General features: G+C 45.1%; 3 protein-coding genes across 4 annotated transcripts in view; 1 reads left to right on the forward strand and 2 right to left on the reverse strand.

The window, feature by feature from the left end:
• The window catches only part of LOC147977008 (cysteine-rich receptor-like protein kinase 45), a 58058-nt gene extending 57160 nt beyond the window's left edge, over window positions 1-898 (reverse strand). Inside the window, exon 1 of the mRNA XM_087521059.1 lies at window positions 728-898. Within this exon, the coding sequence (XP_087377185.1) occupies window positions 728-898 (171 nt within the window). The remainder of the gene's footprint in view (window positions 1-727) is intronic.
• Window positions 17-12307, reverse strand: LOC125553102 (cysteine-rich receptor-like protein kinase 43). Of its 2 annotated transcripts, XM_048716872.2 has the most exons (13): window positions 11840-12290; window positions 11387-11690; window positions 11221-11303; window positions 10565-10681; window positions 10077-10335; window positions 9749-9974; window positions 9516-9657; window positions 9042-9248; window positions 8691-8798; window positions 8335-8599; window positions 8065-8260; window positions 2301-2445; window positions 17-913 (listed from the first exon to the last, which is right to left on the reverse strand). In XM_048716872.2, exons 3-12 carry the CDS (start codon window positions 11278-11280, stop codon window positions 2313-2315), a joined length of 1713 nt encoding a protein of 570 aa, XP_048572829.2. In that variant the 5' UTR covers window positions 11281-11303; window positions 11387-11690; window positions 11840-12290; the 3' UTR covers window positions 17-913; window positions 2301-2312. The 2 variants fall into 2 exon arrangements, with proteins under 2 accessions (XP_048572829.2, XP_048572831.2); XM_048716874.2 differs by lacking the exon at window positions 2301-2445 and having other exon boundaries at window positions 11840-12307.
• On the forward strand, window positions 2462-4791 carry LOC147977010 (uncharacterized). The gene is made up of 2 exons (XM_087519134.1): window positions 2462-4327; window positions 4606-4791. Exons 1-2 carry the CDS (start codon window positions 3163-3165, stop codon window positions 4650-4652), a joined length of 1212 nt encoding a protein of 403 aa, XP_087375260.1. The 5' UTR covers window positions 2462-3162; the 3' UTR covers window positions 4653-4791.
• Window positions 12308-13551: the final 1244 nt, after the last annotated feature.

Raw genomic sequence — 13551 nt, forward strand, 5'->3', positions numbered from 1 at the left:
AGTGGTAATACTATCAAGCATACAAGGGTCATTATGTATATATACCAATTTTTTCAACGAGGAAAAACGATACGAAATTGCGATAACAAAAGGTGTGGACTAGAAACCCTTATATCCTTATGGTACAATGTTTAGAATAATCTGGCACTTTGGCACTTACTAAACCTGCCATAAGGCCACAATGGTCATGATGCACATTAGCACTTCTGGTTTCCTACTATCAGTTATTTGATTAAGTGGTCTCAATGTCCAGACACATACAAGTACTTTGTGCAATACAATATTATTAGGAATGATACATGTAGTGCTTTTCATCCATATTGCAATTCCTGTCCAATAGGACTAAAATGGCCATCGAAAAGCATAAGTGGTTGCACTTTCCTATTGCCATTTATCTCATCACACACAGAGTATGTACTCTTTACATACTCTTTTCGTTTGACTATATCTGTGCTGCCAGATGATCACTATACGCTCAAGCAAGCACGATAATATAACCTTAAATACACACTACACTCAATAGGCAATCGGCCAACTAACTAAATAGGAGTACAAAGTAGAAACATTGCACTAAGTAGGTCTTTCTCTCAGTAGACATATATGTTAAAGTAGAGTTGTTTCAAAAGCCAGATACAATGAAACAGAAATAATACACACAGAAAATATTGTGATTGTGTGTACTTTGCATCTTTTTAGGGGAGTTTGTGTATACTTTGCAAAGTCATACCTCTGGACTGGCAGATTCAGTCTCAAGGAAATGCATTATTTGCCCAATTGTAGGCCTTCTTTCGGGTTGGATATCCACACAATTCAGCCCAATGTTGATCCAACACTCCACTTGTTGGATGAAACCCGCTTCAAGTGATGGGTACTTCAATTCGACATTGGAACCTTGCATCCAAGTTTTTACCGCCTGGTAAATTGGATTAGGTGGCTATGGTTATGTCATATACTAAATACACTTATTCATAATTATAACAAATTTCACTCAACGATTGCCCGATTAAGACAAAACTGTCTTTTACTCATATTTCTGATTTATTCCATGGTTTATCCAGTTTAACAAATTTCCCCAACCTAATAGGGAAGCCCCACATGTCAAGCACATACATCGGCTGAAGCAGACAATCCATAGGTTCCATGTCACAAAATATTAAAATAATACTATCTCCGATCCATAATAAGTGCCGCAGTTTTGAACTAACCCAGTTCAAAACTGCGACACTTATTTTGGATCAGAGGGAGTAATAATTAATATGTTGAATCTTGAAAAAAAATTCTCACTCACTTGTTTACCATAGTTATGTGACAGTTGATACTTGACCTTTGTAAAAAAATAATTTAAATTATGCTTCAAAATGCATATTTTACATTTTTCATGATTTTAAAGAAATTCAATAGCTGCTTTCTAATATTTGTGATGCCATGTGTCATCTGACTCAACTACGACATACTCCTAGATCTTACAACTGGGTTAGCCGAGGAAACATTCTTAGAGGTAAACCCGTACAATATAGCACAAGGGAGGAGGGTTCACACTCTGCAGTACCTAGTGGGTAAAAAGGTAGAACTTACTCATACTCCCTCCATCCGGAATTAGTTGTCGCTCGAACGGATGTATCTACCAGTGGTAGATACATCCGTTCGAGCGACAACTAATTCCGGATGGAGGAAGTACTTAACATGTGCACAATGTGAACCATTTTGGCACAAACATAGAAAGAATCTGGGGAGGAAAGAACAATATTAAAGGACAAGTTAGAAGATCAGCGCATAAATTCTGTAGCGAAAGCAGATGTGCCAGGTGTGCTATTCGCTACTGGCGCTACCTGTAAGGAATTAATACAGCCTACAGAATCTGTCTGCCAAAAGCATGGCGACAAGGAGTTGTAAGAAAATATTCTTAAGACTCATCCATGTCGCTATGGTCAAGCCACAAGCGAACGCAATGTATTATTTAATACAAAAGTATGTTTGTATGCAGAAGTCTGACAGGTGGGCACCATCTAAAGAACCAGATAGGGTCTTCAACATTATAAGGTTTCCAGTGGTATACCATACATGGTGGGCCATGCCTTAAGGTCTACTTTAGATTTAAGCACTAGAGATGCCCTTATTCACACTGACATTGCCATAGAACCATATTGAAGGGTGTGAGTACCTTCTTAGAGTTCTATAGAAGAGTTAAGAGAAAAGGCACAAATTGAATTTATTTTCTTAATTTCAAAACCAAAGAGCTTCAGTAAAAAAAAGCAGCAAAAATTCATATGGAATGAGCAATATTGATAAGATTGTCTTACATTCTCAATATATTACCGGCCTGATGATTCGTCGCAAGGACACCTGTCTCCGGTTGCGATCTCTATTATCAGAACACCCAAACTGTACATATTTGACTTGACTGTAACTTTACCGGTGTCCATGACCTCTGGTGCTATGTACCCTCTGCATAACGACATCTATTACTGAAAGATCATGGAACTGTTAGAGTTATAATATAAGTCATGTACCCTTTTGTATTTATCCCGTTGTATAAGGGGTTTCCTGCATATGTTCCACACCTGTACATGTATATATATATCGGCCTATGGCCTCATGGGAATACAAGTTGCCTATTCCTAACATGATATTAGAGCTAGGTTATTTTTTTCGCACGCTGCAACTCGTGCGTTCGATCCCTCCTCTCCAGATCGATCAAGAAATAAAGTATTAGGTGCGACACGCACCTATTGCTATCCATCGGCTCCTCGTATTGTTTCGCGTGTGTGCGTGAGTTCCCGGCGAGTTGCTTCAGCGATCAAGGAGCCGGCGTGATTGTTTCGTACGTGCATGTGCATGTACTAGTTCACGTCAAGAATCCATTGACCAGCTTGTTTGCCTGCTTGCTCCTTGTATACGTACGCGTGTATCTCAACGGCCGAAAACACAGGTCGTCGGAATTGCGTCGTACAAAGTACGTCGGAAACACCTCTCCCGATCGGCGATCGAAGCAGCAGGCCGCAGGGGGCGATCTCTCTCCTCTCCCGATCGGTGATCAAGCTGCCGCTCCCGCTCGATCTCTGAATCACATCGCAGGACTCCATCGATCGCTCGACGGCCGCCTCAGGATCGCTCGATCTCATCTCTCGCTCGCAGGCCCGACTTCGGATTCCTAAAAAAAAAATGTCTGCTGCATCGGGCTATGTCGCTGTCCCTCGCTGTCCGGTGATCTTTGATGGTACTAACTATACCGAGTTTACTGGCTTCATGCGCATTCACATGCGTGGCATCCGTCTTTGGGGTGTTCTTTCTGGCGAGGTCTGCTGTCCGCCACGTCCAGTTCCTCCGGTGGCCCCTACTCCGCCAACTCCATCGGTTCTTCCTACGGATGCTAATCAGGCCACCAAGGATGCGGCTAAGGTTGCTGATGAGGCTGCTGATCGTGCTTATGATGAGAGGGTTTTGGCTTATGAGGAGGCTCTTCAGACGTATCATTGTGCTCTGTCTGTTTACACCCAGTGGCTTGATGATGATGCTCGTGCTGCAGCTGTTCTCACTGCTAGTGTTCTGCCTCAGTTTGCTTCTGAATTTCTGGGTCTTTCTACTGTCTTTGAGATGTGGACCCGTCTTCGTGAGCGCTATCAGCCCTCTGGTGATGCCTTATACCTCTCTGTGATCCGTCAGGAGCATGCTCTTCAGCAGGGTGACTCTACTGTTGATGACTTCTATGCACAGAGTTCTGCTATCTGGCGCCAGCTTGATTCTCTCCGTAGTGCTGGGTGTCGTACCTGCCCCTGTTGCCAGGCTGTCCAAGCCAATTTGGAGTTTCATCGCGTCTATGAGTTCCTGTCTCGGCTCCGTAAGGAGTTTGAGCCCCAACGTGCTCAGTTGTTTGCTCGTGGCCGTATTTCTCTCATGGAGGCGCTTTCTGAGATTCGTGCTGAGGAGACTCGCTTACCTGGTGCTGGATTGCTGGAGGTTCCCTCTGTGCTCGCTACTCGTGCTCCTACGCCACCTGCTCCACCGACCCCTTCTCGCTCGAGTGCTCCGCCGCTCTTGCCCACTCCTTCTGGAGGCTCAGGTCGCCCCCGTCCACATTGCGCCTATTGCAACAATGATGGTCATCTTGAGTCTCAGTGCTACACGAAGAAGAAACACCTGCGCAAGGCTCGATCATCATCTTCAGGGACTTCGTCATCTACCTCGACAGCTTCAGCCATTGCTTTGACTGAGCAGGATATTCTGAGACTTAAGCGTCTGCTTGCCGCTTCAGGCTCTTCCTCGACAGGTACTGCCGGTTCTGTGACTGATGCTTCCCGCACTGAGCAATCACCCTCTACACAGTCAGGTACATCCCCATGGGTTCTGGACTCTGGAGCTTCTTTTCATATGTCTTCTCATTCTTCCACTTTGTCCTCTCTTCGATCACTGGATTCTCCTATTCATGTCTTCACTGCTGATGGTACTCCACTTTCTGTTGCTAGTAGAGGCCATCTTACTACTCCTTCTTATTCTGTTCCTGATGTTGCTCATGTTCCTCGACTTACCATGAATTTGTTTTCTGCTGGTCAACTTACGGATTCTGGTTGTCGCGTCATCCTTGACGTTGACTCTTGTTCTGTCCAGGACCGTCACACGCACACTCTGGTTGGGGCTGGCCCTCGCCGCCGTGATTCTCAGGGTCTTTGGGAGTTGGACTGGCTTCATGTTCCTTCTGCTGCCACCACCATCGCCAGTTCTTCCGCTTCTGTCGCCTCCGTCACTGGTTCCTTCCAGAAGTGGCATCATCGACTTGGTCATCTGTGTGGTTCTCGGTTGTCTTCTTTAGTTCGTCGAGGTCTTCTGGGGTCTGTCTCAGGAGATGTCTCTTTAGAGTGTCAGGGTTGTCGTCTTGGCAAGCAGATTCAGTTACCATATTCACATAGTGAGTCAGTGTCTAAGCGTCCTTTCGATTTAGTCCATTCTGATGTATGGGGTCCGGCCCCTTTGCTTCGAAAGGTGGTCATAAATACTATATTATTTTCATAGATGATTTCTCTCGTTACACATGGCTTTATTTCATGACTTCTCGTTCTGAGGTGTTGTCTATTTATAAGCGTTTTGCTGCCATGGTTCATACTCAGTTCTCTTCACCCATTCGTGTTTTTCGTGCTGACTCCGCTGGCGAGTATATCTCTAAGATGTTGCGTGGTGTTCTTGCTGAGCACGGGACTCTCTCTCAATTCTCTTGTCCTGGTGCTCATGCTCAGAATGGTGTGGCTGAGCGAAAGCATCGACATCTTCTTGAGACGGCTCGTGCATTGATGATTGCTGCCTCTCTCCCGCCTCATTTTTGGGCTGAGGCCGTCTCCACATCCACCTATCTTATCAATATACAGCCTTCCGCTGCTCTACAGGGTGGTGTTCCTTTCGAGCGGCTTTTTGATCGTTCTCCCGATTATTCGCTGCTTCGCTCGTTTGGTTGTGTTTGCTATGTTCTTCTTGCCCCTCGCGAACGCACCAAACTGACCGCTCAGTCTGTTGAGTGTGTCTTCTTAGGCTACAGTGATGAGCATAAGGGCTATTGTTGTTGGGATCCTATTGGTCGTCGGATGCGTATCTCTGGAGATGTGACTTTTGACGAGTCTCGTCCCTTCTACCCACGCCCATCTTCCTCGACTTTTTCAGTGCAGGATATCTCTTTCCTCACTTTTCCTGACTCACCTATCACCCCCGCCGAGACTATACCTCTCCGTTCCACTTCCTCTCCTTCTCCACATCTAGTTGATTTGCAGCCACCATCCTCCCCGGTCTCCTCGCCTAGCATGTCACCGGGTTCTCCACCTTCATCTCCGGTGACTTCCTCCCCGGTCTCCTCTCTCAGCCTGTCACCGGATTCTACACCTTCATCTCCGGTGACTTCTTCGTCGCCACCCCCTGATTCTACCTTGCCGATTCCTCCTTCTATTATTCCATCTTTTCCTCACCATTACACTCGTCGTCCACGACCAGTCGATGCCTCTGTGGATGGGTCGTCATCTTCCTCTCAGCCTACTTATGGCTTGCATTCTCGTCCTCGTCCGCCTGTTGATCGCTTTGGATTTCCCACCGCTGGTGCTGCTGTTCTTGAGCCGACTTCTTACCGTCAGGCTGTTGTTCATCCTGAATGGCAGTTTGCGATGGCAGAGGAGATTGCTGCTCTTGAACGCACTGGTACCTGGGATCTTGTTTCTCTTCCTCCCGGAGTCCGTCCGATCACTTGTAAGTGGGTCTACAAGGTTAAGACTCGCTCCGATGGTTCTCTTGAGCGTCACAAAGCTCGTCTTGTGGCTCGTGGTTTTCAGCAGGAGCATGGTCGTGATTACGACGAGACTTTTGCTCCTGTGGCTCATATGACCACTGTTCGTACACTTCTTGCCGTTGCCTCTGCACGCCACTGGTCTATATCTCAGCTTGATGTTAAGAATGCCTTTCTTAATGGTGAGCTGCGTGAGGAGGTGTACATGCAGCCACCACCTGGGTATTCTGTTCCTGATGGCATGGTATGTCATCTTCGTCGCTCTCTCTATGGCCTTAAGCAAGCCCCCCCGCGCCTGGTTTGAGCGCTTTGCCTCTGTGATCACTGCTGCTAGTTTTTTAGCAAGTGCTCATGATCCAGCATTGTTTATTCACCTTTCTCCTCGTGGTCGGACTCTTCTTCTTCTTTATGTTGATGACATGATCATCACGGGGGATGACCCCGAGTATATTGCCTTTGTAAAGGCCCGTCTTAGTGAGCAGTTTCTTATGTCTGATCTTGGACCTCTTCGCTACTTTCTTGGGATTGAAGTCTCTTCTACCTCTGATGGCTTTTTTATATCCCAAGAAAAGTATATCCAGGATCTTCTTGCTCGTGCTGCTCTTACTGACGAGCGCGTTGTTGAGACTCCTATGGAGCTCAATGTTCACCTCCGTGCTACTGATGGTGACCCTCTCCCTGACCCGACGCGTTATCGTCATCTTGTTGGCAGTCTTGTCTATCTAGCTGTCACTCGTCCAGACATCTCTTATCCGGTTCATATTCTGAGTCAGTTTGTCTCTGCCCCCACCTCGGTTCACTATAGTCATCTCATTCATGTTCTTCGATATCTTCGAGGCACGATCTCTCACCGTCTATTCTTTCCTTGCTCCAGTTCTTTACAGCTCCAGGCCTATTCGGATGCTACGTGGGCTAGTGATCCTTCCGATCGCCGTTCACTTTCTGCTTACTGTGTTTTTCTTGGTGGTTCTCTCATTGCCTGGAAGACGAAGAAACAGCTTGCAGTTTCCCGTTCGAGTGCCGAGGCTGAGTTGCGAGCAATGGCTCTTTTGACGGCAGAGGTGACTTGGTTACGGTGGTTACTTCAGGATTTTGGTGTTTCTGTCACTACACCGACTCTGCTTTTATCTGACAGTACAGGTGCTATCAGCATTGCACGCGATCCTGTGAAGCATGAGCTCACCAAGCATATTGGTGTTGATGCTTTCTATGTGCGCGCTGGTGTGCAGGATCAGGTTATTGCTCTTCAGTATGTGCCTTCCGAGTTACAGTTGGCGGATTTCCTGACGAAGGCTCAGACTAGAGCACAACATGGCTTTTATCTCTCCAAACTCGGTGTTGTTCATCCACCATGAGTTTGAGGGGGGGTGTTAGAGTTATAATATAAGTCATGTACCCCTTTGTATTTATCCCGTTGTATAAGGGGTTTCCTGCATATGTTCCACACCTGTACATGTATATGTATATCGGCCTATGGCCTCATGGGAATACAAGTTGCCTATTCCTGACAGGAACTACGCTAACGATATGCAAATCATGAAAGATCCAATGGGTCATCGAGAAGAACCATAAGGGGAGTGGTTTCCCCGGTTCAAGAAACCTGGGAGCAGGAGCAGACCGGTGTTCAATATGCTTTCCTGGCTTATCCTTTTTTTTCCTTTCAAATTTTACTTTAGGCTTGAGTGTCAAGTTAGTAAGCACATAGGGATAAGGTGCTTCCAGTAGAAGGGATAAAAGGACTGAACTCAGTTACCACCCAATCCTGGATTCTAGATCAATAGGCCGCAGTTTTCTGAACCAGTGGTTACCTTGGTGTGACAGCCATTGAAGTGCAGAAATCCGCTAGCTTCGGGACCATGCCATTATCTAGCAAAACATTGGCAGGTTTAAAACCCTCATGGACAAGGGGGGCATCCTGGCATTCCACGTGAAGGTGATGCAATCCCTCACAAATGCCATGTATTATTTTGTGACGAGTTTGCCAATCGAGTTCGCAAGATTTATCTGCACGAAGAAAGTAATAGGTATGAAAGAAGTGGAAAGTAAACAAGAGCTACCTTGAGTTTCCATAACCATACCATTTAATATCATGTCCAGACTTCCATTTGGCAAAAACTCATAACAGAGCAAATTCTCTATAACATCCCACCATATGTACAGTTCTGGATTCTTGTCATCAGGAACTGGTACTTTTGTTGGTTCGTAGCAGTAGCCCGTTAATCGTACTATATTTTTGTGTCTGAGTTTCATAAGATTCACCACTCGCTCAAACTGCTCCTCTAGTTTTCTTAGTCTCTCATCGAATCTCTTCACAGCTATCACTTCCCCATCTTCAAGCTTTCCCTGCTCAACTGCTGTTATTAACACATGGAAATGAATTCTGGAATCTGTACTTTGTAGAAATCCAAAAGGAGGCGATGCTTTGAATCTGCACCTTATAAACAGCACCTAAGCCATCATGACCAAGTTTTTGAGAGAAATTACTCGTGACGTGTTCCATCTCTTGGAATGATATTCTCCTGACTTCATAATCATGAACAGCCTTTTAGATGACACCAAAACATTTCAAGTAAGAAACGGTGGATATGAACTGCTCTTCTAGTTGTTAACAATACTGGTGACTATGTCAAAAAGTAAAACAGGAGAGTGCCTACGCTACATGTGTATGTAAATTATGGACTTCACAGACATCTTTTTCACCATCCGGCATACATCCTATGAGTGCAAGCTTCAAAATATAGTGAGAGGTTTTAAAACCTTCTGAGATCATATAGAATGTTCATACCTGTTCTACCCGCGACGACAGGTAATCTTCCCTAGTTTCTACTTCATATAGTTTACGAACAATATCCTTCATCAGTGGCCTTTCACCTGGGTCTCTGTGCATGCAGGCTACTGCGATTCCGATACAAGTCCTCACTTGCTGGCAATCTGCTTCAAATGAGCAATACCTCCTTATCTCTTGTAGCCTTTTCCTCCAGCTTTTGTGTACCTTCAAAGAGAGAGTACAAGCGTGTATACATAGGTAAATGACACATTATGAAATCTTATGACATTTGAATTTCTAGCACAGGGTCAAGAGCAAAGTTGTCAAGAGAAAACTTGGAGTAGCAACAGTTTTAAGTGACAATTTAGACTTGAGTTCTACGAACAAGTGACAATTTTAAACTTGAGTTCTACAAACCATATATAGAGTAACTTTTTATTGCCATATGTCTGATAATCTTTAAAATAGAAACAAAAAATAGTTTATTCATACATGCTCAACACATTTAGGACCATCCATGTGATGAATGCTCGAGTCTGTAGTTCCAGCCATTATACTTTTAATTAGAGCGCCCAAGCTAAAGTTGTCAGACCGTTCTGACATTTTTCCATAGCAATATATTTCTGGTGCCATACTGCATCATAACACAAACGATACAAAGTGAGAATAAAGACAACCCAAATTAGCTGATTAAAAAATTGCATGTCAAGCAGACATCAAATTACTATCTCAATCTGTAAGTACACCCTCGAGTAACTGTGGCTCCGTCGTTTACTGCCTTGAACATCTCATATAAACCAAACTCTGTGATTTTTGGTATCTTTCCATTGTCTAGCAATATATTACCTGGGTTGAGATTAAAGTGCACAATGCCAGCTTCCTGAAGGTATTGTAAACCCTCACAGATCTCCTTTATTATTTTGAAGCGTATACTCCATCCGAGATGTTGTTCTACAGTCAGGGACTGAAGATGATTATTTCCAGAATGTAAATGTTTAAGGATCATTTTGGTTATATGTTCAACAACATACATGCGTTGGAGCGCTTGCGCACCTGAAAGAAAATTGGCAAGACTTCCGCCGGGTACATACTCGAAGCCGATTAACCTGCGTTTGTATACACCGCGTATTACTCTCCCATCGTACAGATGTGATTCTTCATGTTCTCCGTAGGAATAGCCCAATAGTCTCACAAGATTCTTATGGTTGGTGCTCATAAGTTGTGTACAATGATGTGAGAATTGCTCGTCATCAAACTTTGACATCTGATGGAGCAGCTTCACGGCGATCACCTCCCCGGTTGGAAGATATGCCTGTTCAACAGCTTGGACAAGTTAAATTTATATATGATTCGGCCTGCTTTGTGACCGCAAGGAGTAGAGAAGGATTCATGTTTCTCACCTTGTTACTAAAACTCTACGAAACTATTAATTCTTTTCATGTGGGAAGTGGTGAGAGACAGTGGACCATATTATAGTAAGTAAACGTATTTGACAAGATCAGGAAATGTGCTATGTGTGCCTGTAACTCGTAATGGGATACCTTGTAAACTTTTCCAAATTGGCCCTTGCCAATTTTTTTTGAAAAATCACCGGTAGCCTGCTTGAAGAAATGATAACCTGGCATCCTGGACTCACCACTTGTCCCTTGCGAGTTGGCCTGTAGGAGCATGGATGAGTATGGTTTTCCTATTTTAGATAGAATTAAGAAGCATTACAAAAGTAGTTAGTTGCGAGCAACTTTTTTTTAGGCAGTTGCGAGCATCTGATAGGTGTATTTCCTTAACGTCTCGAAACTTCATATCAAAATATTGTCTACTTCTAAGTCGGTTGATAAGTTATTATTTCTAAGTTAAGAATCTTGGATGTTGATTCTTTATGAAAAAAAATCAGGTAGTTTCACAAAAAAAAAAAAAGTGTATTTCTTAGTTGTGTAAATGTACCCAGGAGTTGCACAAAATCATTATTATTTTCCTTTCTAAATGAAGACTTCATGATGAACAACCTGACCGACTTAGAACTAAATTTCTCAAGTGACCAAAAAATAGAAATCCACAAGAATAAGGTATGTACAGTGAAGACATGGCGAGCAAATACTACATGTAGAACCATGAAACTACTGATAAAGTAGGAAGGAATGTAGGATGATGTTGTATGTATCACAGGGCTATCAGGTTGAAGATGTTAAATAAATCACACCTGAAAGGGGAAGTTTGGTGTTCCGAAACCAGAACACGGCTCCGGTGGCGGCAAGGACATTCTGGACTTGGAGCTGTGGAGAACTGCACACACGGGTGAGGACGGGGTTGCAGAATGCAAATAGTGGCAGGATTACAGATAAAGGTACAAAGATGCATGCGCTTACCTGAGGAGAGTATCAACCAGCAGTGTGCAGACCAAGCAAGCAATCAGAGTGAGCTTGGCCCTTGAGGGGTGGAGGAGTCCACATCTGGATCTTAAAAATCTGAGCCGAATAGTTTGACTCTGCCATTCGTCCCATTAGTAGATTTTTCGTAGAAGTTAGACCAACTTGACTCAGAGGTCGGCTTCGTTTCAGACATGGGCAGTCACAATGTGTGTGACAGGCGGGGCCTATTGCCTATCCACACCACCGCAGAAATTTGGTGAAAAATCCGCAACTTGTCCAATCCAATCCAATAAATAAACACCTGAAACAGCGAAAACAATTTTTTGGTTTAACAGAAGCAACAATGCCATCCGCAATTCTACTTCGTTTCCCGTAGCTTATTAAGGACAGCCAATGGAATTAACAACAGCAGAAGAAGAAAATAGACGAGGGGGGCATCTAGGAAATCACCGATTGCGCAGTCGGTGCTCGCCGCCGCAGCAAGCCGTCGTTTCCCACTCGCGGTGGAAGCGCAGGCCGGCAAGCGTGCCGCCGCCGCTGGCACCCCGCGCGCCCAGCTCGTACAGAAGCGGCCATCGAATCCCCAGCTGCACAACTACTCTACTCGCTCGTGGGCGGTGTGAGTGAGGAGGCTAACCGCTAGCTGGGCGCGGAGCCGCCTCCGCCACCGGAGGAGGACTAGGACCCGCGTCGCCCCGAGCCCGAGCCCCCGACGGTGGACGCCGGCGGCCGGCCGCCCCGACCAACGATCCCCGCCCGCGAGCTGCCGGGCCGCGCTCTCTCGACTTCCCAGCGTTTGTCGTGACAAAGTCAGCCCAGCCCACGAATCCATTCGCCCTCATCTTGCCTTTTTGGGCCAGACTTGTGGTTGTTGGTCCGAGCTCCATTTTTTCCAGTTTGTGCTTTTATAAACTTTATTTATTTATTACACAAACTAAAACTAAACAAACGAAATATCAATATGGATAAGGGGGTCATTGATTTTAAGAAAAGTAGAGCTGGCCATGTTTGCCTGAAAGCCACACAACTTGTTGACACCATGCATATGGAAAAATTGAAATACATTCAATATTTGTGGGGTGTCGTAGTCTTTTGCCTCCTGCATCTATATTTGTGGAAATTGTCGATGCAGACCATGAGACGCCGATGGCCACCATCTGTGAAGAAAATCGCCACCCAAAAGAAAGAAAACACATCGATAAGGGCTCCGAAGAAACATGAAGACCACGAAAGCTGGATGAATCCAGATGGATCCATCTAGAACCTAAACCGATCAAATCTCTAAAGACCCACTCGAGCCACAGCTCCACATGCCCTCCACAAGTGAAAAACACACCAATGGAACGAAGACAGGGCGAAAAGAACTACCCTGGGGCAAAGCTGCCGCTTCGTCGCCCCAAACCAAACACAAAGACTCCCTAAAGAAAAACTAGGGAAAACACCCATGCCACTGTACGACAGGTCTAAGTTTGATGTTGAGCTCGCAGTCGTTCAAAACCATAGACCGAGGCCTTCTTCTCTGATGATCTGGCCAGGCCGGGCCACTAATGAAGACCTCCGTGCTAGATCCCTCTAGCCACCGCCGGCTTCACCAACGCCAATGTCGTGCAACGCTCGAGCACCACCCATCTCCTTCGCCATCCCACAGCCTCCCCCCGAACTCCCAGCCGCCACCTAGCGGCGTCAAGAGGGGTAGATGAACGGGTTGGGCTAGGTTTTATTCATCGCCTGCTTAGTTGCCTGTCTTTGGAAAACGAATCGCTACATACCTATGGCCCAAACATTTTCTTACTTGCCCTGACAACCTTAGGGCTTTGAGCATGCCAAAAAAAAAGAACTTCAAGGCTTTCACACTGCTGCCAATCATAGAAAAGTGTTCGAGTTAACATAGAAAACGTTACAAATGACCCACCCTTACAGACTTACAGTGTAAATAACATAATTATAAGGCATGTAGACAACATGCTTATTCATTGAAAACTATTTGGATAAGTTGCATATTATAGAGAAGATGTGTGCTACTCCCTCCATCCCACAATGGAACACGCTTTCGCAAGGTATGTCCTCCGTCCCACAAAGTAAGACATTTTTGCATAGCTTGCAAAAATGTCTTACTTTGTGAGATGAAGGGAGTAGTTGAGAACCAAGTATATACAACAGTA

This window comes from Triticum urartu, chromosome 4A, assembly GCF_056163025.1.
Source record: "Triticum urartu cultivar PI428250 chromosome 4A, HENAU_Tu73, whole genome shotgun sequence".
In the NCBI taxonomy this organism is placed as follows: Eukaryota; Viridiplantae; Streptophyta; class Magnoliopsida; order Poales; family Poaceae; genus Triticum; species Triticum urartu.

Excerpts from the sequence above, each read along its gene's own strand:
- LOC125553102 (XM_048716872.2), bottom strand. The coding sequence starts at position 11,280 with ATGTCCTTGCCGCCACCGGAGCCGTGTTCTGGTTTCGGAACACCAAAC. Across the intron at positions 8,261-8,334 it reads TCTGGACATGATATTAAATG|ATAAATCTTGCGAACTCGAT; the intron begins GTATGGTTATGG and ends TTCTTCGTGCAG. Across the intron at positions 2,446-8,064 it reads TCAATGGCTGTCACACCAAG|AGGGTACATAGCACCAGAGG; the intron begins GTAACCACTGGT and ends GTCGTTATGCAG.
- LOC147977010 (XM_087519134.1), top strand. The coding sequence starts at position 3,163 with ATGTCTGCTGCATCGGGCTATGTCGCTGTCCCTCGCTGTCCGGTGATC. Across the intron at positions 4,328-4,605 it reads ATCACCCTCTACACAGTCAG|GACCGTCACACGCACACTCT; the intron begins GTACATCCCCAT and ends TGTTCTGTCCAG.